The 24,927-nt window shown below is 53.8% G+C and overlaps 1 protein-coding gene across 4 annotated transcripts in view; it reads right to left on the reverse strand.

The window, feature by feature from the left end:
* The window catches only part of DPP6 (dipeptidyl peptidase like 6), an 841,237-nt gene that overhangs the window by 151,027 nt on the left and 665,283 nt on the right, over positions 1-24,927 (reverse strand). For all 4 annotated transcript variants that reach the window (XM_082692922.1, XM_082692925.1, XM_082692923.1 and 1 more), the window contains exon 6: positions 16,198-16,250. In XM_082692922.1, coding sequence (XP_082549048.1) covers positions 16,198-16,250 — 53 coding nt within the window. The remainder of the gene's footprint in view (positions 1-16,197; positions 16,251-24,927) is intronic.

Below are 24,927 nucleotides of genomic sequence, written 5' to 3' on the forward strand. Positions count from 1 at the left end.
GGGCTAGTCCTAGTCGGGGAGGCCTTTGGCCACCTCCCGCTCGCTCCTTCCAGCCTTCTCCCCGGGCCGCCCATCTGCGACTTTCGAAGGCTGAGCCCGGGTCCTGTGGCCGGCGGTCTGGAGAGAAGCCTCGGTGCTTCCTGAGTGGAGCTCAGCAGACTGTCCGCGGCGTCCCCGGCGGCGGGCAGCCTGTCCCAGCAGGACCCTGCTGCGGGGGCGCTGCCGTGTCCGGCCCCGACCGGCTGGTCGTGTGCAGGGGGAGCCCCATCCCTAACGCAGCAGACACGCCCCTCCACGTGTCTGGGCTGCTGCTCTGACCCGTCCGCGCCCTGTCCCTCTCTCGGCCTCTCGCCGCTTCTCTCTGTTGCTGTTTCTGGAAAGCGGCCTCACCTTTGTTTTTAAGCCCTCCCGTTGAGTTTTCATTCATTCATTCATATTTTTTAGTCTCTAGGAGTTTTTGTTCTGAAACGTAAACAATACTCTTCCGGGTTGTCTCGTGAGAGTAACGGGTCATCTCCGTGAGGGTGCTGGCAGGAGCCTGTGTCCCGTGTTTTCTCCTTGCACGGAGAATTTCGGACGATTAGGGATTCCTCACTGATACCTGTAGGTAGGGATTTGGGGCTGAGGAGCGGATCGGCCGTTCTGAAGAGTGTGTGATGCATTTCCTGGCCCATTCTGTCCCGGACATTGGGATCTTCCGGGGACAATCCCTAGGGTGGGGACGCTGGTGGGCAAGGTGTGGCTGCCACACGTCTGAGAGAGGAAAGGGGCAGTGGGGTCTCGCTGCCTGCTGCACGACCCCCACCCCGACTCGGACCTTACACTGCCCCCTGCGTCCCCCTCTCTGAGGCCTCTGTTCTACTCTCCCCCGGAAACAGACCTCCCAACACCCGAGGACTCATCAAAGAGTCCTTGGGGTTCTGATGGCTTCATAGTTTTCAAATAGTCTTTCTTGCTTCCCTTCCACACCCTTCCGAAAGCACCCAGAGGGACCCACCTCTCCTCAGAGGTGACATTCTAAAGAGCTGATGCATCAGAATGGAAACCACAGCCAACCAGGACAAACAGCACGGGGCGGTGGTCCGAGTGGAGCACTGCTATGGGAGCCGGGGGCTGCTTGGGGTCCTCAGAAGCCAGGGTGGGCGTGGCCTGGGAACTGGGACAGCACTGTTCCCCCTTCCTGTGTTGCAACTGCAAACTGGGTTGCCTCCTCCTCTCCTCTGCTCCCGGGGCTTTACACTGTCACCTTTCCCACTTCTTGTCGTATCGCGGGCATCCAGGGGCGCCAGGAGGCAGTGAACTAGTTCTCTGGTGTTTGCCCGGAGACCCTCGTCCGTTCTTCCAAAAATCCCTTGTGGAGTCTTACTAAGTGTCAAGCCTGTGACAGGCTCGAAGGTGAGCAGTGACCCCGGGAAATCCCCAGCGGCGTACAGGTGCAGCCCTGTGCATTCTGTCGGCCTCGGGAGGGCTGCAGCGGGGGGAGCTGACCCATCTGAGAAGGCCAGGGAAGGCTTCCTGGGGGAAGCACCAACCTAGGGGAGATACGAATGCTGCGTAATGACGGTCACAGCGGAGATCCTGGAGGGGGTGTCGGTGGAGGGGCAGGGCTGGGAGGGCAGTCTTCTATCCCTACAGAGAAGGAAGGGGACAGCGGGGGCTGAGCCTCTCACCGAGACCGCTTCTCACTTTGCAGGCATGGCGGAGTGGACAGCTGGCTGATGGTCGCCCCTCAGCCAGCTGGGATTCGGGACCAGGTGTGCAGAGTGCGTGAGGCGCCCTCCTGTCCTTTCCGTCTTCCCTGCTCCCCCCAGGGTGCCCGGGAGCCTCCTAGCCTCCCGCCCTGTACCCACAGGTGGCGGAGACCTCTGCCTCGGAGACCTTCTGTGTTTATATTTGCATCTGCCTCCCCATCGGTGTTTTATAACCTGTGACCTCGTGTTCCTGTTCTGTTTGCATTTATCTGTGGTCAAAAGTAAAGAAGCAGCTTTTGCAGGCAAAGGCTTATTTGCTCTGCACTCTGCGGTGCTAAGGACAGGTGATGCTCAATGTTAATGCATCTTCAGCCCTGGGTGGTCGAAAGCACTGCTTCTTAAAGTCCCAACGGTCCCCGATGACGGGGGCTGTGCCTGTGTTGATGGGGCTCTTTGCCATTTCTCTTACTTTAAATAGAACACTCATCTGGTCACAGAATTCGTAAAGCTTGTCCTATGATCACTGGTCTGCCCGTGGGTGTGGTCTCTCCAACCACACGGGCAACGTGAGAAGCGGCCAGTCTTCCCTTCTTCCTGCAGTCCATGCACCGTACCAGGGACTCCGTGAGTACACGTGCACTGGCTGATTAAGGACAGATCACGGACTAGTCACTGCTCCTCTCCGACCCCCTCCCTCGGGAAGGGGGAAGCAGGATTTCTGCATGTGCCCGCGAGATCATTATACTTCTGGAGACTAAGCGATCTGGGCTTCCTTTGCTACATATGCAAAACCTCCTTTGAATTCTCAAAAAAATCCTGACGAGTGCTTGTCCAGTGATGCTGGAAACCGGCAGGAATTTAAAATGGCAACAACATCTCTGCCCACAGCACTGTTTATCGCTTATCTGTGGGCCTCGTACGGGAAGTATGTCTTCCACTTCCGCAGAGACCACACGGGAACAGAGCACACGCGGCCTCCCGGGGGCAGAGAGGCTCATGGCTCAGCCGTCCTCGGCTACGATCGCTTCCTGTAACTGGCACCGACGTCCGCTGATGAGCGCGCACCCGAGTCTACCAGCCGCCGGCCGCCTTACTTCCGTCAGCCCGTCTCCCGGACGCTGGTTTCACTCCTTCAGACTTGCGTCTCACTAGCCCCCATCTTGTTCTCTTCTCAGAACTTTAGCACTGAGCTTCCGTCTTTAGCAGAGGACGGTCTCCCTTGGTGGTCTCGGGGGCCACGTGCACACGGGAGGGCCGGCGATAGCGGCCACCCACCTGCCGAGGGCAGCAGCGCGTCAACCCCAGGACCACAGGGCCCCGCGGTGATGACCAGGGGACACCCTTCCTTCCCCACACCTGGCTTTTTCACAGTAAAGGGGGTCGGACAGTTTCGACATCACAGGCATACTGTCAGCTGCCCAGGGGAGACAGAGACCGGCGAAGAGCTCACAGCAGTGTCTGTCCTAGAAACCTCTATAAGGGACAGCCATTTTGGGGTTGGGATTGAATAAAATTTCTGGGGTCAAAAAATAACTTTTCTAAAACACGGCTCCTTAAATAGTACAGCCTATTGGTAGACAAGCAGAAAAACACCCGGAACATCTGGACAAATCTTCACGTCAAGAATCCTCAGGCTTTCCCTCGTCTCAGAGCCCGTCTTTGGGCTCAGGTCGCCGTCCTAGACCTGCTGAGATCAGTTAGAGCCGAGGAAGTCCTGGGAAGACGGTGTGGACAAGGCCCCTGGAGCATCTGTCCCAGCTTCTCTGGCTGATTCCGTTTAGTGGGGCATCCCTTATGTTCGATGGAAAGGAAGATTTTTTTTTTAAAGATCTTTTTATTTGAGAGGGAGAGGGTGCTTGTGAGCAGGGGTCGCGGGAGAGGCAGAGCCCCAAGGAGACTCTGTGGAGCCCGACGCGGGCCTCCAACCCCCCGCACAGGAGAGCAGGACCCGAGCTGAAACCACAAGTCGGATGCTTAACAGACTGAGCCACCCCGGCGCCCCTGGAAAAGAACCTTTTTGCCACTTTTTTTCTTTATGAAAATATGTCACGTATCATTTCTCTCCTAGAGACCACCGTACCGGGAGCCCTCGCTTCTCCTGACAAATATACGCCTGGAAATCAGTTCCGACTGACTTTAACTGGGGGCGGGCGGGGTGCTGGAAAGCACTGGACGTAAATGAGGAATCTTCCTTTCTCGAAGGATTCTCCTCCTTCCCCCCAAACAAACACACGCAGGCACACACATGTGCACACAGGTCACTCTTCTCTGTGGACCAGACAAACATTTTTACCAAGAGCCAGCGCTCGGCTTCATGGCAAACACGATCTCTTCCAGTCTCGTGCTGGGTCGGGGTCGGGATTATGCTGCTAACAAATCAGCAGGACACAATTTGATGGAACTACAGCCCATTATGGACTTGTCCGCATGAAGACGGTAAGTGCATCTGGGAACTCGAAATAATCACGAGCTCGCTTTCACAGAAGACCTTTCTCTCCCGGGGTCCGAAACCGAGCCAAACACAGCAGGGGCGCCCAAGAGCCAGGTGGCCTGGGGTAGCGTCCTGTTGTTGATGAAACAGGCATCTCGCCGTCGACGGCAAAGGGCACCTGACTCTGGAAATGAACATTTCCTGCGACCGAAAACCATGTTTTCTGGCACCTGTGAGGCGCTGGGGATGCAGAGGGGGGAGCCAGGTGTCCTACTACCCACAGCACCAACGTCATCGTCACCAGCAAGGGCTACACGCGCTGCTTTTCGCTGGGGGGTGGGGGCGGGGAGAACCAATGGTGGGTTCCCCTTTAAGGACATGTTGCTTTTATATTTTTTAGTTGACTTCGGTCACATGCATTTTTTGACCTTTCTCTAATGCACACATATGGCTGGTTAATAAGCACATCAAAGGCTAGAACACCCTTTCCCATCTCTGCACCCAAACCGCTCCATGTGTCTCACGAACACAGCCGAGATAAACCGAGCTAAGCCAACTCGTGAAGGGAATCAGACCTGACACACGTGCTGCTGCAATGCCATCCAGGAAAGCTGGGCGCCCGGGGCACCCGTCTTCGAGAAGCTGCTACGGGGCGGCCCCGACGTGTTCATGTCTTAAACATGACATGTCTTAAAACCAGCTGCACGCTGAGTGCAGAGCCCAACGCGGGGCTCGATCCCACGACCCTGAGGTCCTGACCTGAGCTGAAATCAGAGTCAGACACTCAACCGACAGCACCACCCAGGGCCCCGCATTTGTTAATGTTTGATGGGAAATGGAACGGGCCAGTTGGCTGAGCACTCACGGTAACGAGTGGGCTGGTGAGACCGTCATCAGAAGGTAACCGGGCAGCGGGACAGGGTGGGCGGACAGCGGGGAGCGGCCCCATACGGTGAGGACCGCGTTTCCTCTGGCCGGTGTGGGTGGACGTTGTCTGTCCTTCTGCCTCTCTGGGCTTCTCTGTTTGCCTTTCTGTTCACCAGGCTGTCTTCAGAAGGGCTCGGCACAACTGGCCAGATTCCATTTCCTGTGATATCCTCAGGACGGAGCGGTCGGCACGGTCACGGTCCGCGGCCTGATGAGCGACGGCCGATGAGCACCGGGCAGCACCCGCGGAGACAAGGGCAGTCAGAGCCGCGGCATTTCCGAACTCTCGAAGGACGGCCTTTCTCCCTTGCCCTTGGGGTTCTTGGGGGGCAGTGGACGATGGTCACTTTTAACCTCATGTGTGTTCAACGCACGTAGATCTGAATTTAATGTATCTGTGTGACCTCCGTCTTTCCACGGCCCCGCGGTGACTCTCACAAGCCTCTTCAGCGGTTGCTCTGAGCCATGTCTTACGAGCAGGGAGGAGGAGGTCATCACGCGGGGACAGGTCGGCGGGGGAACCCAGCGCCGCGACCTCCCGCCGAGGTTCCGCAAGTTCACCTCCACCAAGGGAACAGCTCTGCACTTTCTCGCGGGACAGAGACCCTCAGCAGCGACTTTCTACCAAGCACTTCACTTCTTCCAAACCACCGAGAGCCCCTCCAGGCTGCCCGCAGCTATCTTACAGCTGACAGGCCGTGGGGTCTGACAAGTGGGGACCGCACGCGGGGACTGGAGCAGGGCTTGCCTGAGACCACAGCGACATCAGAGTCCCTTAGGTATTTTCCCGTCGGCCTCTCAGAATGCTCGTACGGAATACGTAGTGATGCCTAATTTTAGTTTGATAAGGGTCAGTTATTTGCCTCAGATGTCTTTCATCTGCAGGAAACCACCACCGGTGTCAGCCACGACTGTGTGACTGACATCAAACAGAATATACGCTGTGGCAGTGTTGCCCCATGTCGCTGTTCATGGACAAGATGCACAGACACCCCCGCTGGGCGGTGGCCCTGGGCAGTCACCCTTGGTCTTATCAAATAACGCCGGCCACTGGGTCACCCCAGCCTCACAGCTCCTCATGCCGTCCTCGCTACGAGCCTTCTGTCACCCTCACGGGCAGGAGGAAGAAAGAGCCCACATCAGCCAGTGAGGAGACCCTCGGTCCACAATTTGGCTGGAAACCCCTTAGTCTGAAATGCAGTGGAAGGCGAGGCCACAGGGACAGCCGTACGCCGGGAGCAGGAGACCTGAGCCGAAGCCACGGCGGCGAGCCCTCGAGCATTTGCTTCAGCTGTGGGTCTCAGTCCTCCCATCTGTAGAGTGGGGACGCGGTCACTGTGAGCCCAAGATACGTGAGGACACTGCAGGTCCCAGTATCACACGTGTGATAAGGGCTCCCTGACGCGTGTCTACGCACTCATACACGCATTTGTTCCTTTGCTTCCTCATTCATGTGATGTGTATGCGAGACACAGAACATGTATGCGATCATGCATGCGAGACACAGGACAAGGGACCAGAAAGCGATTCGGGCCCGTGCTGGACTGCGAGGGGCGGGCTTTTAACGACCCGCACAGAGGAATAAAGCAAGCGGCAGCAGACGACGAGAACACAGGAAGTGTGACGAAGGGCTTCTCCCTGGAGCCAAGGGCGTGTCCTGAGAGGAACAGTCTGGAAGCAACGGGCGGGGGCCGTGGGAGGGAGCCCAGGAAGCTGCTGGCCTTTGGACATTCTGTGGCCGGCAGCGGGGACTTACCATGGCCCTGGGACAGGAAGAGGCCTGGAGAATGAGCTCGGCGGGCTGCCCTCGCGGGCGGGGGCTGGGGGCGACGTCCCAGGGGCCCGGGGTGGGGGCGTGGGGGGCGAGACCCGGGCCTCCGGCAGGACGTTCGCAGGTAGCTCCAGTCTGGGCTGAGAAACTCTAGTTCTCATATCCCCGACTGCTAACGCTGGGCTGGGGATTTGGATTTTTGTATCCTTTAAGAGAGGCTCCCTTACAGTCCACGTAGCCTGTTTATGTGGGGGGCCTGGGGGAGCATCTGTGAGCCGTGGCCTGGAAGCCGTTCCGAGGCCCCACAGCGTCGGCGGAGACGGGCATCAGGCCGTGACGCGACGACCCCGAGTCAGGAGGCTCCGAGGTGTGGTAAGTAACTGCGACGGGGTGTGCAAACTTGCGTTTACGAGAAAGGTGAGCGCCCAAAGACTTCTGGTCCTCCCCCGCCAACCCCTCGGGTTTGGGCGTCTCCATCCATCTCGTTGCACGTAGAAAACAGAGAACGACCGGCTAGGGCTAAATTAAATTCCTGTCCAGACGGGCAAAAGCATTTGCTTTGCAAGGCTTCTTCTCAGTCTGGGCACTCTGCCTGGGGCAGTATGTCGACCTGCTCCCGAGGGTCTGCTGGCTGAGCCGAGCCCTGGGGAGCTGGAAAGCCTCCCCGGACTGACTACTTGTGCCATCAGGCTCTGGCCCGGGGCCCTGAGATCAGGCTTTCCGGGCGAGGAAGTGGCCCAGCGTACTGTCCTCTGTACTGTGCACTGCTAACGGCTCCAGAAATACCCACGGGTCCAGTGTATGCTCTGGGTCGGTGGTGCTGGTCATCAGTCACTCCGGGGAGGGCCAGTGCTGCCCGCCTGGCTTCGTCATGGTGTCGCAGTCAAGATGTAACCTCAGAATGGACAGGAGAGTCCAAGGAAGCCCCCAGACGCTACCTTACGGCCTTGGCTAGCCTGGGGTGGGAGCCCCGGTCCGCAGCCCAGACACCAGGCTCTCCCGGCGTGGAGGGGCCCGGACCCCACCTTTAAGCTGGGAGGCGGCAGGTACACCCAGCACGGGACCAAGTCACCTGGACTATATTGGATCTCAGCCTTCCAGGGGCCATCCTGGAAGAGAGACAGTGCTCCCTTCCCGGAAATCTGCCCAGGAAGGGAGGGATCTCGAGGGGCTGAAGCTGTCCTACAGCTCATGAGGTTTATGCCCAGAAGGTTATACAACGAGCAGCCTCTTCAGGGGTTGTGCTCTGCCTCCCCGCTCCGATTCCCTACTGCGCCCACCATGTCCTTCCCAATGGACCTGTCATTTGGAGGATGCTCCGAGGACAGCTCCGAGGACTGTGGGGACCAGAAACACCAGTCAGGCTGGACGGCTAGCCCTTGTGCCCATAACCAGGCGGGGAGAGCTTGGGGACAAGAACCCAGGCAGGCAAATCTGACGAGTCACGTGGAGGGACGGGGTGAGGACAGGTGGCAAATTTAACAAGGCGGGGGGTGGCGTCCAGCCACTTCACACAACAATTCAGCAATCTTTTCCTTGAGTTAAACATTCATTTCCTGTGCGAACCAGCAATTCTACTTGTAGGTATTTACTCATGAGAAATGAAAACATATCTCCGTATGTTGTTCTGTATGCAAACATTCAGCCGTTTTATCCTAAAAAGCCCCGAGCTGGAAACAACTCACAAGCGGTGAATGCGTAAACAAATCACCGTGTGCCGGTGCCGCAGACCGGCTCTCGGGGACAGGAAGTACGGCGCACAGCACAGGCGGTCATGTGGGGACCACGGAAAGCGACCACGCTCACACGGAGGCCGCGTGTCTGGCACCTTTGAGAAGACATTCCAGGGACGGCGAGACAAGAGGGATGGTGACCCGTCGCGGGTCGCCAGGGACAACGCTGGGGGACGGAGGAGGGGCACGACAGGTTTTCTGTCTCAGGGTGGACGTGCTCCCGTGACGAGGCTGCTAGTCAGAACCTCCTGGAAACGGAGGCTGTAAACCACGAGTTATTCTAGGCAAGTTAGGCAGCAGCAAGCCAGGGACGACACACACGTGACTGACCTATGACTGTCCCTCCGGGAGCCGGTCCACCTGCCGTCAGCCTGCGCCCCGCCTGCTGCCCTCCAGGGCCTCCTTCCTGCTCAAGGACACCGTCCGACTCCACTGAAGCCAGCGTCACCAGTGCACACAGGCGGGGGCCCCGGGTCCACCCCGTAGGGACTGACGGAGCACAGACAACAGAGGGGGACACAGGAAAGAGAGCAAGGGAAGGGGACAGCGCGGGATCCACGTGGCCTTTCCACCACCTGGCCTGTGGCTGGCGCAGCGTGGGCAGCTCTTTCGGCGGCAGGAGAGGGTGCCCAGGACACGCGGCCAACATCCTGCAGACCTAGCCCTGCAGGGCCGCTTGTGCTGTGCACTGGGGCGCTTCTCCTCGGGGACTCTGTGAGCAGGAGGGGGACCCCAGGGCTGTGGCCTGCTCCTTGGGGGACGGCCTCTCATGCCCCAGGGAAAGGGGGCCACAGACACGCCTCTGACTTCTTGACTCTGACCTGACAAAATCCACGGATCCAAATCCGCGGCGTCCCCGCTGACCCCACTAGGGGGAGCCCACAGCAAGCTCCTGCGCGGGCCCGCCTGGACGCTGGCAGGACCTCCATCCCCAGGCCCCCAGACCAGGGAGGAGCCAGACGTCAGACAGCAGGGTCTGTCTCCTTTCCATACAGCGGAGCCTCAGCTGAATGTCCGCCCCCGTTCATCTGAGACCGACCGCTCCCTCTCCAAGTCTGGGGAAGCTTGAGTCACTTGTTTGCAGGCAGAGATGGGTTTTTGTCAGTTCCCACGACACTTGGTGATGACAGCAAGGGAGGGAGGGGCGGGCCCAGGGGACCCCAGACCCAAACTGAGATCACAGCTTCAGAGACTCTCATTTCCTTGGTTTGGGGTGCGGGCCTGGCCTGCGCCTTCTCCCCCGTCAACGCTGCATAATGAGTTTCCCGCAGCTGTCAGCCAGGATCCAAGGAAAGCCGCCTAGGACGGGCCTGACTGAAGGGCCTGTGAAGTTCGGGACGAAGGAGGAGCTGGTGCGCGTTGTCACCGGTTCTTCAGACGGGCTCGCGGGCAGCAAATGATTCGGGGGGAAAGCACGGTGGAAACCGGCCCCTTTTGCCTGTGGCTGACGGCTTTTCTGCTGGCTGACCCAGTGGGGCATTTGAGACCTTCCCCGCAGGGGAGAGAGCGGGGTCTGCGGGTTCCCCTTCTGCAAGGTCATGCTGTCCCTGGGCACCAGTCCCTGCTGGGTGCAGATGCGGTCAAGCCCCTGCAGAGACACCCTGCTCTATGAGGCCTCGGGATGAGGGAGAGGAACGGGTCAGGCAACAGGTGCACATTGAAAACATTTCTAAACATTCCATTCAGAAAAGAATACATAACGCCAACCGGGGTCTAGCCGTCTGCCGTGAGAAATGGGAAGACGCTCACACAGGAGGTGCGGCCGTTGCAGAAGGACGTTGAGGAGGGGTGTGGCCGCCGGCCGTGAAAGGTCAGAGAACATGGACACCAGCCACCCAGGGAGCAGGGAGGCTCCGGCACACGTGCGGGGGTGGGGACGCCCAGGAGCACACCCGGCCCACGGGCAGCGCCATCGCACGCGCCGCTGATGTGGTCGTTCACAAGGACGGGGCTGGCCAGTACGAGGCATCACACACCTCTCCCCGCCCTCCCCCTGCTGCTGCACCGACCCCCACATTCTATTCCATGGGGCCCAGGCGTAGCTGTAGACTACACGTACACGCAGCTCCAGGAAGCCCTTACGCTTGATCAGAGTTGACACCGATGCTGACATTTATTGTGTGTCCAAATGCAGGGAAGGGGGGTTAGTGAGACTCGGCCCTACTCTGGAAGATCTTGGTTCCTCCACAAATAGGGCCTGCACTGCTTTCCATACACGGAAGCAGGGACTTCAAGTACCACCTCATTATTCTACAGGATTTCCTATAACCTCTTCACGAACCCTATGAGTCAGGCATTTTATTTCCATTATATATATGGAGCAATTGTGCCTTGAGAAGCAAAGTAACTCTCCCATGATTACACACGTCAAGGGGCTGCCTGGGAATTTATTCCCAGATCTCCTTGACTCTAAAGGCATGTCTGGAAGATGCTTGCTAAGGATCCTATTCTGGAGAGGAAGGAAGAAGGGAGGGTGGGGGGGGCAGACCTAGTGGAGCCCGCGGAGCTGTCCATGGTTCTGACACTGCACGCCTGTCAGTGACACTGGGATTCTCTCCCCTCAATGCCAAATACCAAAGCGATATTTTAAGGACATCCCTTTGTTCTACATTTTGGCTTCACATTAGAACATTAAACTAACAATCCTATTTATGCAAATTCTGGCAGCTGTGAAGGTAGCTGGCTGGGCAGAGCCAGCGTGGGTCTACCTGGGAAGGGTCAGCCGCGGGGCCCCTGGGATCCCTGAGAAAAAAGGCCAGGGGGGAAATGCAGTAAGCTGAGACTTTCCATCAATGCCCTCGTGAACTCACTACTTTGAATCTTCTCATGCACCAGGCTCAGCTCACAAGAGGACACAGGCTGCCTCCAAGATTTAATTAGAGGGACATGGAATAAATACGGGAAATCTGTCTTCATTTTCCAGGAGGACGCCAACTACCCGTAATCAGTCTGAGTGTGGTTTCTATGCAGTGGGCTCTGCCCATTCCAAGCCTCCCTGACTCCCCAACAGGCCTCCTAATTGAATCCATGCTCCAAACCTCCCTTCCCTTCTCTACATACACGTGAAACTCACTCAGGCCTGCCGTTTTCAACACAATTGCACTAAAAGATCCCCATGTTCTTGCTGTAAAGACTCACTACACGAGGCGGGGTTTAGGTTCCCCACACTGCAGGCCTATCCTAACGCCCACCCAACCTCGTCTCTACCCACGCAGACCCCATGTGAACACCTGTGCTGCTGCCTGGCGTAGAACCCTACTGGTTCCAGAAGACGCTGGCTCGTCGCAAAGGTCGAATCTGTTTAATGATCCTCTCAACCTGAGACATCTGCTCGCTGTCTCCATCTACTAAAAATAACGGGTTCAACTCACCAGAATCGGCTGCGGCCAGATCTCCTTTATGAGACCTGACGCCCACAACCTTCTCTTCTGTATTCAGTGTTTAAGTTACTCACTTGGGCCACTTGCTGTGTATTATGACAGAGTCTGTGTCCTTTCTTTTCAACAGAATTTTGAACTTCTTAAGGATGGCAACCATGGTTTTGTTACTCATGGAGCATTTCAATAAAAACTCCTGGACTTATACAGTCTTGTTTGCTTCTACTGGAGTCAAAACAAGAACACCTTAAACATTAATTGTGGTTGGTCTGATTTAAGTGATATAAAAAAGAAGGCACTGAGCATTGGGAATTATAGACATTTGAGGCTACAGACATTTCTTTTAAGAGAGACATTAAAACATCACATGGACATTACAATTACCCAAGTGTTGTAGAACAAGCCTTAGCTTTGAGAATTTTATTCTTATAGAATAAAATTCATGCCTTTCCTGTAACAGAAGGGATTTCATCTGGTAGAAAGTCAAATAATATTTAATCATGAGACTATAAATATATATGGGTACATCCTACAATATTGAGAAATAACATCCCCAAATGTTCACTAGAAGCAAAGTTCTCTGCCATGCATTTTGCATATATCACTCCACTTCATTCTTATAAGATGCCCCTGAGGGGAGCGCCAGCATTGTCCTCTTTTTAAAAACATGGAAACTGAGGTCTGCAGAAGTACCACAATGGTCAAGGTCAGCAGCAGGCGGAGAGTTCAGATTCAGGTCGATGTGGCCACAGAGGTGACATTCTTACCTCCTGCCTCATGCTGTTGGCAAGATGCCGGGTGCTAAGCCTATGTTATCAGCCCAGATGTCTCGCTTCTGAATCAATGGAACGTTCCTCTGTACCCCAGACTTGACGTGAGAGGGTCATTCTGCGCAGAAGGACCTATGTCACAGTTTACAGTTTTCGCAGATACAGAACGCAACTTCTTAAGTCGATAAGAATCCCAAAGGAGTGCAATTTTTGTATAAATATGGGTGGTGACTGAAAAATACCAGTAAATAAGCTAGCTAATTTAGGGCAATGATATCTATCAAAGTTGCCCTGGCATATCAGAAAAATACCTTCCAATGTTTCTTTGTGTCTGTTTTAGTATTATTTTGTTTGCTAAATCCCATATTGCCAAAGCCACCCAGTTAAGAGATATGCCAGGTTTTCCTTAAAATTGATTTATGTTATAAAAGGAATAATTTTCACCAGTCCATATGCTTTTCAGGATGATCCTGATGAGAAATTGTAATCATACAGAAATATATATATATTTTAAAAAGCCCTCAAGCCCAAGAAAAAAGTTAATTCCAGAAAAATGTCAGGTCAGGAAAACCTCCAGAAGCAGCCGAGCATACAAAAATAGTTCTGTAAAAACACATGATGGATTCTTGATAGAAAATGTTTAGCTGGCTATAATCTCTATCTCAGAAGATGGTTTTATGTTGCTGAATTTCTGATATAAAAACTTAGTGAAATGTTTTATAGTAAGAACGACTAGCTTTAAATCTGGCTTAGCAAACAGATCTGTGTGAAAGATACGTGTCTTTTAAGAATATGCTTCTTGAACATTTAGTATGTGGAAGTGAAACAGATTCTGCCTTCAGTTTTAGATCTTTGCACACACGACAACTCTGCTGCCTTGGGATTCTCATTATGAGCCGAGCCGGTGCGCACACAAGGACCGCGCTCAGTTCCCCCGGCAGACCAAGGGCCAAACCCTGAAGGAGGACGTGAGCTCCGGGGACGGGGGCTCCTCTCCTGGCTGGTGAACCACACGGGGAAAAAGGCATCCCTTCCTCGAGTTCTTCTGCCACCGGCAAAAACGCAGGGAGCCAGATGAGAGGGCACTGAAAAATTAATTTGAGCTTTCTCCGTGACTGGCTGGAAAGCCTGAAGCCAAGACAAAACTCTAGTTATAAATGAGGGCTCATCCTCTCCTGCAGACCGCATGGCCTCGGGCTCACGGTGGAGTCTTTGGGGGAGAAGTCAGGACAGAGAAGTGAGATCTTGGGAGAAAGGTACAGATCTGTGTCTTTGGAAGCACCAAGCGAAGCTCTTTGTTTTTTGTATGGTAAATAGTGCAAATCCTGATAAATTAACCAGATTAATTTTTGTTTTCAAAACACTGTTGTGCCTTCCTCTCCACCCCGGATCTATGTGGAGCACAAGCCTCGGATGGTGGGCCGCGCCCTTCTCCCGCTCTCCGTGGAGGAGGAGCACCCGTTCGGGTGACCCCCGGAGAAGTCGCAGAAGCTGCAGAACCATGAGGCTTCAAGGCTCATTAATACAAATTAGATGTTGACAACAAATGAAATGAATGGACTCATTTTCCATAAACGATCACGACAAAGAGGGAGAGGTTGGGGCGGCTGAGCGATGCCAACCGAGATCCTGTGTCAGCTCACAGGGTGGTGGGAGGGCCACGGACCTTCTCATCCACTGGGGTTTTTCCCAGTAAAGGACACAAGTCGTCTGCTACGTCTTTTGATCGTGTAAGGGTCCTTAGAAAACAAATAAATTCACACGACTAAAACTCTGATCTTTACAGCTGTAACGTAGCTCAAGGGGATGCCTGGAAGGCACGGGGCTCGGGTCAGCCAGGCTGTGCACGAGCTGGGAGCTGTGGGGCAGCCTGCCTTAGAGCTCCCACTGGGAATGGGGGTGGGAGTGCTTTTCCTGCGGCTGCTGTGCTGGGGTGAAGGCACTCGAAAGTCAATCTACGAATGGTGGCGATTACCATCACTGATGATTTTAAAAACATCGAAGGCAGCCGGTTACATGTTGACGTTCTCTGTGGGGAGTTCATCACCATCAACACGGAAACCAAGTCTCGTCCTCCGCTTTGCCGCTGGTTTGGGTCAGCTTGTCCAAATCTTCTACTTCTAAGCTCTGACTGATGCAGTGTGTTAACACAATGTGTTCGGCATAAAGCGCTTCTACAGTTCTGAGTTTTACAAACTGATGGAAGACGGAACGAACCATCCATCATCTATAATACGTTCAATCTTCCGACACCAGGTACATAAATCTCAAGGTATAATCACACTCCTGCCTGCCGTGAGCTCTGAAGACGCAGATCTGCTTCAGAAAACCGTGGGAAATTCCTCCTCAGTGGAGAACCCCTGAGTTTCTATTTAAAATAGGATTTAAATGAAAAATTCCTAAGGATGCTTAATTTTTACCCGTGATTCACCCTCAGGGTCTTTGAACTTGGTTTGTCTACTCGTTGGTCTCACGCTGCCGCCCGTCTACACACATCTCCCCTTTCTCTGAAGGCCAGATGAACGACCGCAGTTGGCAACATCGGTGTTGCTGGTTCATGCTCTCCCACGAAACAATACTTTTTAGCAATTCCTGCTGCTTGTTTACATTCCGGAAATCGAGGAAACCTCCCTTACACGTTCACAGGCAACACTGACACCGGCGGTAGCAATGCTCATTTTCTCTGACCGTTTCCCGAGCCCCTCACCTTTCCCAAGGTTCCTGAAAGAACCCCGGGGGGTGGAGGAGAGCGCGAGACCCAGAGCAAGAAGGCGACAGGGGCAGGAGGGGAGAGGAGGAGGCAGAAGGGGAGGGGTGACCGGGGAGGGGTGACCGGGGAGGGGTGACCGGGAGAGGAACTGGAAGCCACCCCCGTCTCTCTTAATTCTGCAGCAGTTTCTCCACATCTAACGCAACAAACTGCTTCACGGCGCTTAACCAGTGTCTGTTTTTGCCTTTGGACCCGGAGGTGAGCTCCTGATAATGCCTCCCTGTGCCGCGTGTGGGTATAGTTGCCCGGCACCGAAAACCTCATAAATCATGCCTGGTCTCATGTCTGTCTTTCCCACACACATTTGAGTCTCAAATCACACATTTTTGAGAGATGCAGTGTGCTTAGGGGTGTCACTCTATCGTGTACATAACCAGAGCCCCGTGGGAGTCCCAGGCCATTCCCCATGCCTGGGACGGCCACAGCTGATTACGGGGTGGGGCATGGGGAGACAGTCCCGCCCGGCAGGACCTCTACAGAACAAGAGAGAAGTGGCATTGTCCTAGGACGGGGGCTTCACAAATGGGCAAGTACCCAGACTGGAGGGACCCCTAGACGCTGGATACAGTTAGCTCGGGAGGCCCCACAACATCCGGGCCCTTCACTGTCAAAATCAAGCGGCCCCGTTTCCTGCCCTTAATTCTAGGAATTAAGCAACTACTCAGGGTTCTACCATTTCTTTGTTTTGAATACTTCTCATTCAAAGAAAATGAAAGAATCATCTTACCCATGAGGAATTTTGCTCAGGACATAATATCCAGTGTAGGAGTGTTGGTATATCTGAAACAGACAAGACAAAAAAAAAAAGAAAAAGAAAAAAAAGCAAGCGTTGAGACAAAGGCTGTGACCGTGATATTTTTAAATCACTGTGCATCCTAGAAAAACATCAGTGGAGGAAAAGCAGTTAATCAGGAGACCTGGAGGCAAAGTCTAATTTACTTAGAAAGTTAATTTGCATATCCTGTTTATTTTACTTTCTTCATTTGCACATTGTTTACCTGCAGTCAGAGGCTTGATACAGACTCCAGAGCTGGCTGGTTTGTGACTAAATCAGGGGCACAGATTTCCGGCTCAGTGACATGTAGCCCAGGACCAGTGAGGAGGTCACCAGAGGCTGTCGGACAGTCAGCTAGACCCAGCAGGACCGTAAGACCCATGTACTGTGGGTGTCCCTGTAAACGACGGCAAATTCCAAGGTACCTCCTCCGTGAATGTAAAAAGCAAGATAGGCTTCTCTGGGCGAACTCTCGTCCTTCTGTCCAATGCAGCATGAGTCTTTCAGCTTTGGAGAGCGGTCAGTAAACCAAGAGCTCATTCCAAGAGGGGCACGACTTTTAAAACTAAGGTAACCAAACAGTGTTTCCAAACGCCTATAGCCCGCAACCTGGAGCCTCTCTTCAACTCTTAAGCTAGGACAGAGTTCCCTAACCCACGACCAGAAATGGGGAAAACACGCAGTTCAGGAAATCTTGGCTTCCTTCACCTCCGGCTCTCTGGATAGAGACCTTCCCAGCGGCTGGGAAGGTGAGGGGTTGTCTTCAGGGTTGAAGCAAGAACGTACCACACTCTCTCTCTCCCCCCCGTGTGACTTCTGAGAGTCCACACCCTGTCTGGGCACGTTACAGTGACCGGCATTCACCACCACCTTCCTGAAGGTAATGGGTAAGGCCACGGGAGAGAGATGCAGAGTGAAGGGTGCGGGTCGAGGCGCGCACGGGGGGGCAGACCATGGACTGAATGTGAGAACGAGAAGGGACAGGGCCCTGCGCCGCTCACGGACTCCCTGCCTCCTTGGGGCCCCGGATTAACCTAGAGACCATCAGATGCATCACAGTTACTAGAGAAAGAGAATCCAGATACGCAAGTAAGTAATCAGCAGCCCCGAGTCCTGAAGGTCCCGAGACTCCTGCAGCAGAAATACGGGGCCTGGGGTGGCCTCTGGAGGGGGGGGGTGGCATCTGATGGGAACTTGTCCAAACACCACTTTCCTTATGAGTAAATAGCCAGGAAGCAACGGAATGATGAGCTTCCGGCCCTGCCCTCGCCCTCCGAGAAGGGGGACACAAACCCAGCTCAGCTGCGTGGGGGGGGGGGGACGCCTCGTACTGCCTTCCCAGGAGAAGAAGGAAGGGCTGGTCCTGTGCAGACGCCCGCTCAGACAGCGCCCGTCCGAGGACCCTGCGCTTTGACTAAACCGCCCCTGAGCTGGACCAGCTCCCTCCGATGCAAGCCCAGAACCCGGGCAGACACAGAGCCTCTGTCCGCGGTCGGGGCCCACAGTGCGGCTCCACGGCCCGCCTGAGCTCTCCTCCAACGCCACCTGTTCGCCCGGTTCATCTCACTCCAGTCTCAGGAGGACCCGGGCAGGCCAACCGTGGCCTCTGCTGGCTAAAATGGGAGCAGGACTTACGGCAAGGGCGGAGGAGGGAGGAGGAGGAAGGGGAGCGGAGGACTGAGGACCGGAGGCAAAAGGGAGGAGGGGGAGGGCGGGAGGGGTGGCGCCCAATTCCAAAGGACTCAATGGAATAGCAGGTGTGGACTGGGTAGGAGAAGGTGTGGTGGCTCCGAGGGAGACAGAGCCACGGCGTGACCCATGCAAGCAGCCCTAAGGAGAGGTCGTCCATGCGGTGAGCGACCAAGGTTCCTCCCCATCGGATTGCCAACAGGCCCCAAGGAGCGGAGGCGTCCTGCCTGTGGTCACACGAGGGAGCGCGGACCCGCGGAGTCTTCTACCCCAGTCAAGCCTTCAGATGACGTAGCCCCAGACGACACTCTGACAGACCACGAGCCAGAGACACAGACAGGACGGTCGTGAAGCCCTGACCGCGGTAACTTTAAGGTAAGAAGCGTTGGTTGTCTTGAGCTGTTAACGTTTTGGGTAGATTCTTACACAGCGATAGGTAAATGGTAGATCGAGTCTAAATCCAGAGGAAAAAAGGCGCCTATTACATCAGCTGTGGACAGACTTCTAGGTTCTTGGGAGCCTCCCCATAAATGCCCACCCACTTCCAGAACAAACAGAGACGAATTCCTCATCAAAACCGTTTCAGTACCGAAGTGAGGTGCTGGCAAAGACCACGCACAGCGGAAGTCTTTGAAATGACGGCGGAGAACAGGGATGGCAGTGGTGATGCCGCTGAAGCTGAGGCCCTGAGGGGCGAGCGTCCACGGAGGGAGGGATGCAGGCTCCTCGGTATCCGGGAGCTCACTCAGTCCGGGTATGCTCATCCCACTCTGAACACAGGAAACTGAATCTTAAGGAACTAAAATCAAGCTCAAGCAAGGTTCGATGGGAGGTCTGTGTCTCTTCAATCACTACATTGGAAACTGCGTGAACAAAGGGTGTATCTCTTAACTAGAGTTACAAGTCCGAGTGGACTGCTGTCAACCAAAAAATCCAGGACACCAACAGATATAACAAAGATACAATACTTTGCTATTGAAGGAATATTTCTTTAATCCGTCTGGAAATAGTGATTTCAATTCGTCCTCTGGTTATGCCATTCCCAGAGACCTCGACGTTGATCTGTGCACGACTCCTTAAACATACCACTGAATGACTCTGAAATTCAGCCCTGCGAGTACCTTCTGACAGGAGCCAATGAGAAAAAGAAGACCGAATTAAAATAATCTTATAAGGGCAATGGTAAGAAGAAGGGAGAAGCGCCCATCATTCTGTGTGTGTACTATGGGGCAAAAAGAAAAAAAACAAAGCATGTACGGACGGAAAATGTTGTGAACATGTTGGGAACGGAATCACTGATCAGAAAGATTCCAACAGAAATGGGACAGACTCAAAAAGAGGTCAGGCCTGAGATGCTGGATATGCCAAGGACGTGTGTGAAAGAACCTTCCGGAAAGGACTGTTCATGCAAATGGGGTCCTCAGAAATGCAAGTGCACTTGGGATTTACGGACGACTCTCTAAAAAGCAGCAACAGGAGGGAGTGACGTGACAGTCTTCTCTCTGCTCCAAGATGGACAAACAGCCTCTCTTCCGCAACACACCGTCTCAACCCGGAGCCACAAGGACCACTGGCAGGAAAGAGACCACTCCCTACAGAGCAAGATAGTCCTTATCTTGATAGGAATTTAAAAAAAAAAAAAAGCTACATCGTCTTGAAAGAATTTGTTTCTTAGGAAGATAAAGCCTCCCCGCCCCCCTACCCCGGTCTCTGTTGTATTTACGTTTCTTTCTTTAAAATAGCCTCTGGGGTGCCTGGGTGGCTCAGTGGATTAAGCTGCTGCCTTCCGCTCAGGTCATGATCTTGGGGTCCTGGGATCGAGTCCCGCATCGGGCTCTCTGCTCAGCGGGAGCCTGCTTCCTCCTCTCTCTGCCTGCCTCTCTGCCTACTTGTGATTTCTCACTGTCAAATAAATAAATAAAATCTTTAAAAAAAAATTGCCTCTGAATACTTCTGATCAGGGAACAAAGTGCAGTCGGAAGTTAGTAAGACTGCGTTCAGTTGCTCTTCTAAGTGCACTCCCAGAAGTTCATGGATTTGAGTTACTTTGGCTTCTTCTTCACTGTGAAATTTCCCTTGGAAAATGAATATATAGAAACTTGTTTCTCTATATACCCAAAACACCATTCATAAGATGGGATAGCAATTTCAGCAAATGTTCCAATAGATCGCGAAAAAAATTAGATACCATGAAATCTAATAGATCACAAATGCTATTGGCATTTAGTAATCGGAATAAAAATAGCGAGACACAGCTCTGTCGTGGGGTGAGTTCACGCTTGGTTTGCTTCTTCCAGCTCGGAAGCATCCGCCCGCACACCTCACCTTTCCCTCCAGCGTGCCCACGGAGCCGCACTTCTGGTCTACGGTCTTCGCTGTCGCAGCCTCGTCACGAACACTCGTCCCACCTTCCACACTCATGCAGACTCGCTTCGTCTCTTCTTCCTGCATGGGCTCAGCCCCTCCTGCACTTTCAAACCGGATTTCCACCTAGACGTCCCTACCTCATGCCTCATAAGCACCAAGACTCAATATTCTCCAAAACGGACTCAGTCAGCGCCCAGTAATCCTAGTCCTCCCTGACATTCCCTACCCAAGTTGGTGGTTTCCTCGCTCAGTGCACGGAGCTAGAACGAAGTCCCCTGGACTCCATTCTTCGCCCCCCCCCCCCGGACCTCCTACCCCAGCACAATCTATCCTCCAGAGGCACTGGGTTAACTTCTTCAGCCTCCGCCAGTCCACCATCCAGTCTCCACCCCTAGAGCCCCACCGCAGACCTCCCCTGCCGCCCGGCCTTCCCCTCCTGCAGAAAGAAGCCACCCAATCCCTTTCCAAGATCAGCCTGGGAGGTGTCCATGACCACTCCCTTCTGCTCCCTGGCGAACCTCATGACTCTTGCCTTACAGGTTTGGCACGAGACCCTGCCTTACACGTCTAATCGCTCCCTGTCCTTCACTACCTCCCCTAAATTTGTAAAAGAGAACTCAAATCAAAAAATCCCTGGTCACATCCTCCCTGAATGACTCCTTTTTAGCGATCACCGCATTTCACGAGAAAAGCCTGCAAGGCCACACGTTAGTGCATTCCTAACCTTCTCCAGCTGCCATCCCCAGGGGCCAGCCCAGGGCCAGACACTGGGCTCTGGACTCCCCCGCGCCGGCTCTACCGTCCGCAGAGTGTGACGCGGTGATGGCGGCTGCTCTCCTTCCTTCGTGCTGGTCTACACCTCTGGCCTGGCAGATCCCATTCACTTCTGCTTTCTTAGGCAGCTTCTCACTGAATTTGCATTCTCACGCCTGACCTATCTTCCGAATTCTAGGCTCCTATCTTTAGCTTGTCCTGGGCCTCTCAGCGTGGGTATTTTCTTTACCCAAAACTTTTATCCTAAATTCCACAATTTGTAAACCAAACAATCTCCTGCTAACGGGTCTCTCTTCTACGGACCCACGTATTTGGTCTCTCAGTAGAAGAACACTGAAATTACCTTCAACCATTCCTAGTCCTTATTTTTTAAAACTGTCCATGTTTCATTGGTTTCCATGTTTCACTGGACTGTGTAACTTTGGAATGTCTCTTAAATTCACACCACGTTCCTACCCTCAGGAACACTGGCCTGGTTTGGGGCGTCTGAGGAGCCGCGGTGACCTTGCGGGCGGCCTGCCGGACTCCGCGCCTCTCCTGCCTTCCCGCAGCCACGGGGGTTCTCTTCCTGACAGCGCGCCCGGCGGAAGCAGTGGTGGGGGTGGGGGTGGTTTGGGGGCAGGACACAGCGGCCCTGTGCAGCTACGACCACGAGGACTCAGTTTTAGAGTGGGACACAGGCTCCGCTCAGCCTGTGACTCACTCGCGGGGCAAAGTCCGCAGCCTCTCGGAGCCTCAGCTCCCTCCTCCGTAAAGGGAGGGAAGAGCTGTATTTGCTTTGGAAATAGAAACCATGAAAAAGGAGAATAAGGAACTCTCTTGTTTTAATCTCGAAGAGAATCATATGAGGTAGCCACTAGCTTTGTACCGAGTCCACGAACCTCTTTCTCCTCCACGATGCGAGTCCCACTGGGAGTAGCAGAGTTGGAGCCGACCGGTCTGAGGGAGGGCAGAGGCCATAGAACGGTCAAGATTGCTGCCCTGGGGACTGGGCTCCTGGTCAGCACAAGCACTGTACTCACTGGAGTGTCCCAATAATGGGATACATGGTCCCCTGAGGTAGTGAGCTCCCCAGCACTGGTGGAATTCAAGCAGAGGCCAGTCAGCCATTGCTGGGGAGCTCAAGGACAGGCGTGAGGACTACCAAGCAGATCGCTCCAGTGGGCATCTACTATCACCTCCTTATTTGATCCTATATTCTATTCATAGAGGGAGCTGAACATTCCAGAGGGTCTAGATGAGCTCAGAGCAAGGCTCTCCCCAGCGGGGACCCAGACCACCATGGCTGGGACCCACGGCTGAAGAAAAAGGATCTGGTGAGAAGTGCATGAGGGCTAAAGATACGGGGAGCCAGGAACACAGGGAAGAGACTAGGCATGGAAAAGAAAGGGAGATTTGGAAATTGGATGGTAAAAAAGAGAAAAAGAAGAAAAATGATCTGCCTGTGATGTCAGTGACATTGAGTCAAAAACTAAGAACCTGAAGGAGAAAAAGAACAACTCTAAAAGGCAGTTGGAAAATGGGAGATTTCTTGTTTTAGATTTGGAGAAAATGAAACGTTTACCCAGAGGGTCTATCTCCTCACCATTTTGGGGTTCTGTCCAACAGAGAAGGAAATTTCATTAGGTCCCATTTAGCGCGGCGATTCCCAGGACTACCGCAACGACCACAGTAGTCTGTCCTCTGGGAGAGAGCACGCCATCTGCTCACGAACTTCAAGCTGGGGCCTATGGACCACGACAGCTACCTCATGAAGGCAGCATCCTATAAAGGTTCTTTTGTTCCCTCGGAACATTTAAAAACAGCTTCCCGGAGGTATCACCGACGTGGAAAGAACAGCACTATCAGCTGTGTGCAATTTGATGAGTTTGAACATATGTGAACACCAGACATACCCAACGCGTCCCACAGTCTCCCCGTGTCCTGGTCACTTTAAAGAAGGCTGAGGAGATCAAGCAAGGAACTCGGAACCCAAGTGCACTTCTCCCACCCCTGCTTTGAGTTGATATGTGGAGAAGAGGGGTGAGGAAGCACATGCCCCATTTTTTAAAAAATACTTCAAGAGTTTCTGCATTTACATTGTGTGTTCCTAAATCTTGGTCTTGATACATTCTTCCAAGCAAACCTGCCATCTTGGCTCCTATATGGAACCCCATCCATTCCCCTGATCCGTTACCCTAGTCTGCCCACTAGGTGGCAGCTGCTGGGCTTCCAAGAAGCCCTCCAAGATTCCCTCTGCGGAGCAGCCAGTCTTCAGGGCAAAGACTCCCCTGAGAATTCCATCCGGGTCCTTCATTGAAGTAAAAAAAGAAAGAAATGAGCACACTTTTTTATAGTGTGGCGGAGACAAGAGCCAACCAGTCTGTAAGGTCTTTCGGGGAAGAAGTTATGAGTATCTGGTCTAGAAATTCTTCCCCTTAAATTGGGAGAATTGAGTCCAGTTGAAGGTGTCCCTTTTTTTCCCTAAGGAGTAAGACCAATAAGCCAAAATATTTTAGAAAGATGAGAATATGACCAGGTTGGCTGGAGTCGGGGAGGAAAGCTGCTCCGTGTGAGTCATCTGGAGTGAAGGCCGGTGGGCTGCCTGGAGGAGAGGCTATCTTTAAGGTTTAAAGAGCTTCATGAGTAAGCGTGAGCAGGTCTGTTCCCATTTGCTCCAAGGGCAAAAACAACGTTGACCAGTACACATTATAAGGACCAACAATGCTAACTTTTGGTAATCAAAGGTATCCAATACCGAAAAGGCTTACCAGCCGCGTTAGCAAAAGTAGGAAAGCCAAGTTCGCCAGAGCATCAGGGAGAATGCGGGGCCGAGTGAGACGGGCCTGGGTGACCGGTAAGATTCCTTCCCTTTCAGAGAGTTCCTCAAGCTCCCAGCCAGCCCTGCTGCCCCCCTGCCCTCCCCTCTCTCTGCTCCGGCTGGGGCTGAATTCCACGGCACCGGGGAGCGGCTCGCAGCTGCCCGAGCCTGGCTGAGCCCGGGGAGTTCAAGCCTGACGTGCTCCTCACTGCGGGGGAGTCACACACGTCCCTGCCGCACACAGCGTCCACACTCCTTCCTTCCCGGGACGCTGCAGACATCTCGTCTCGGGCCGGGGTCAGCCTCTGCTGGATTTTTTTCTGTTTTTGCCTGTTTTGTGGCTCTCTCTTTTGATTCCAGTATATTTAACGCACCGTGTTGTATGCGTTTCAAGGGTACGATACAGTGACTCAGCAGTTCCACATGGAACTCGGCGCGCGTCACGGCTCGTGGGCTCTTCTCCCCCTTTCCTCCGTCTCGCCAACCCCCCCGTAAGCCTCTGCGTGGCTTCCCCCTCCCGTTTCATCTGTGTACTTTAGCGGGCCTTGCCCCAGAGACCCGGCATCTTGCCCCAGAATCGAGCTTCCTCCCGGTCTCTGTTCCCGCTCGTGAATTACGAGCCTCGGTGTTGGAGTGGGTGACGGTGGAAAATTTCCTGCACAAACCAGTCTTTCCAGAAGGCTTCTCGCCTCAAGCAGAAGGTCCCAATCAGCCCATGTTCCGATGGGGACACCTGGCACACAGTTCCACACAGCTCTCCAGCTCACTGTATACCATTTCCCTGAAATCAAACCCCTTGTTCTAATGATTTTTTAAAAATGTTTTCTAGAGGACTACCAATGACCAGGTACCATCAAAGTGTTTAGTGAAAAGTAAAGACACCAAGTTTACACAGCAGAAGAAAAATAGTGGGAAATAGGAACAGGATGTTCCTGGTTTTCCCCCCAGCGGCCAGCCGTCCCTTCCCCACAACGCGGAGCTCACACTTCTGTGTGACCGTCCAGGTAAGACTGAAAACACAGGACACATAGTTGTCAGTTTCAAAATATAAA

Source organism: Mustela nivalis (assembly GCF_964662115.1).
Source record: "Mustela nivalis genome assembly, chromosome: 12".
NCBI classification, from domain to species: Eukaryota; Metazoa; Chordata; class Mammalia; order Carnivora; family Mustelidae; genus Mustela; species Mustela nivalis.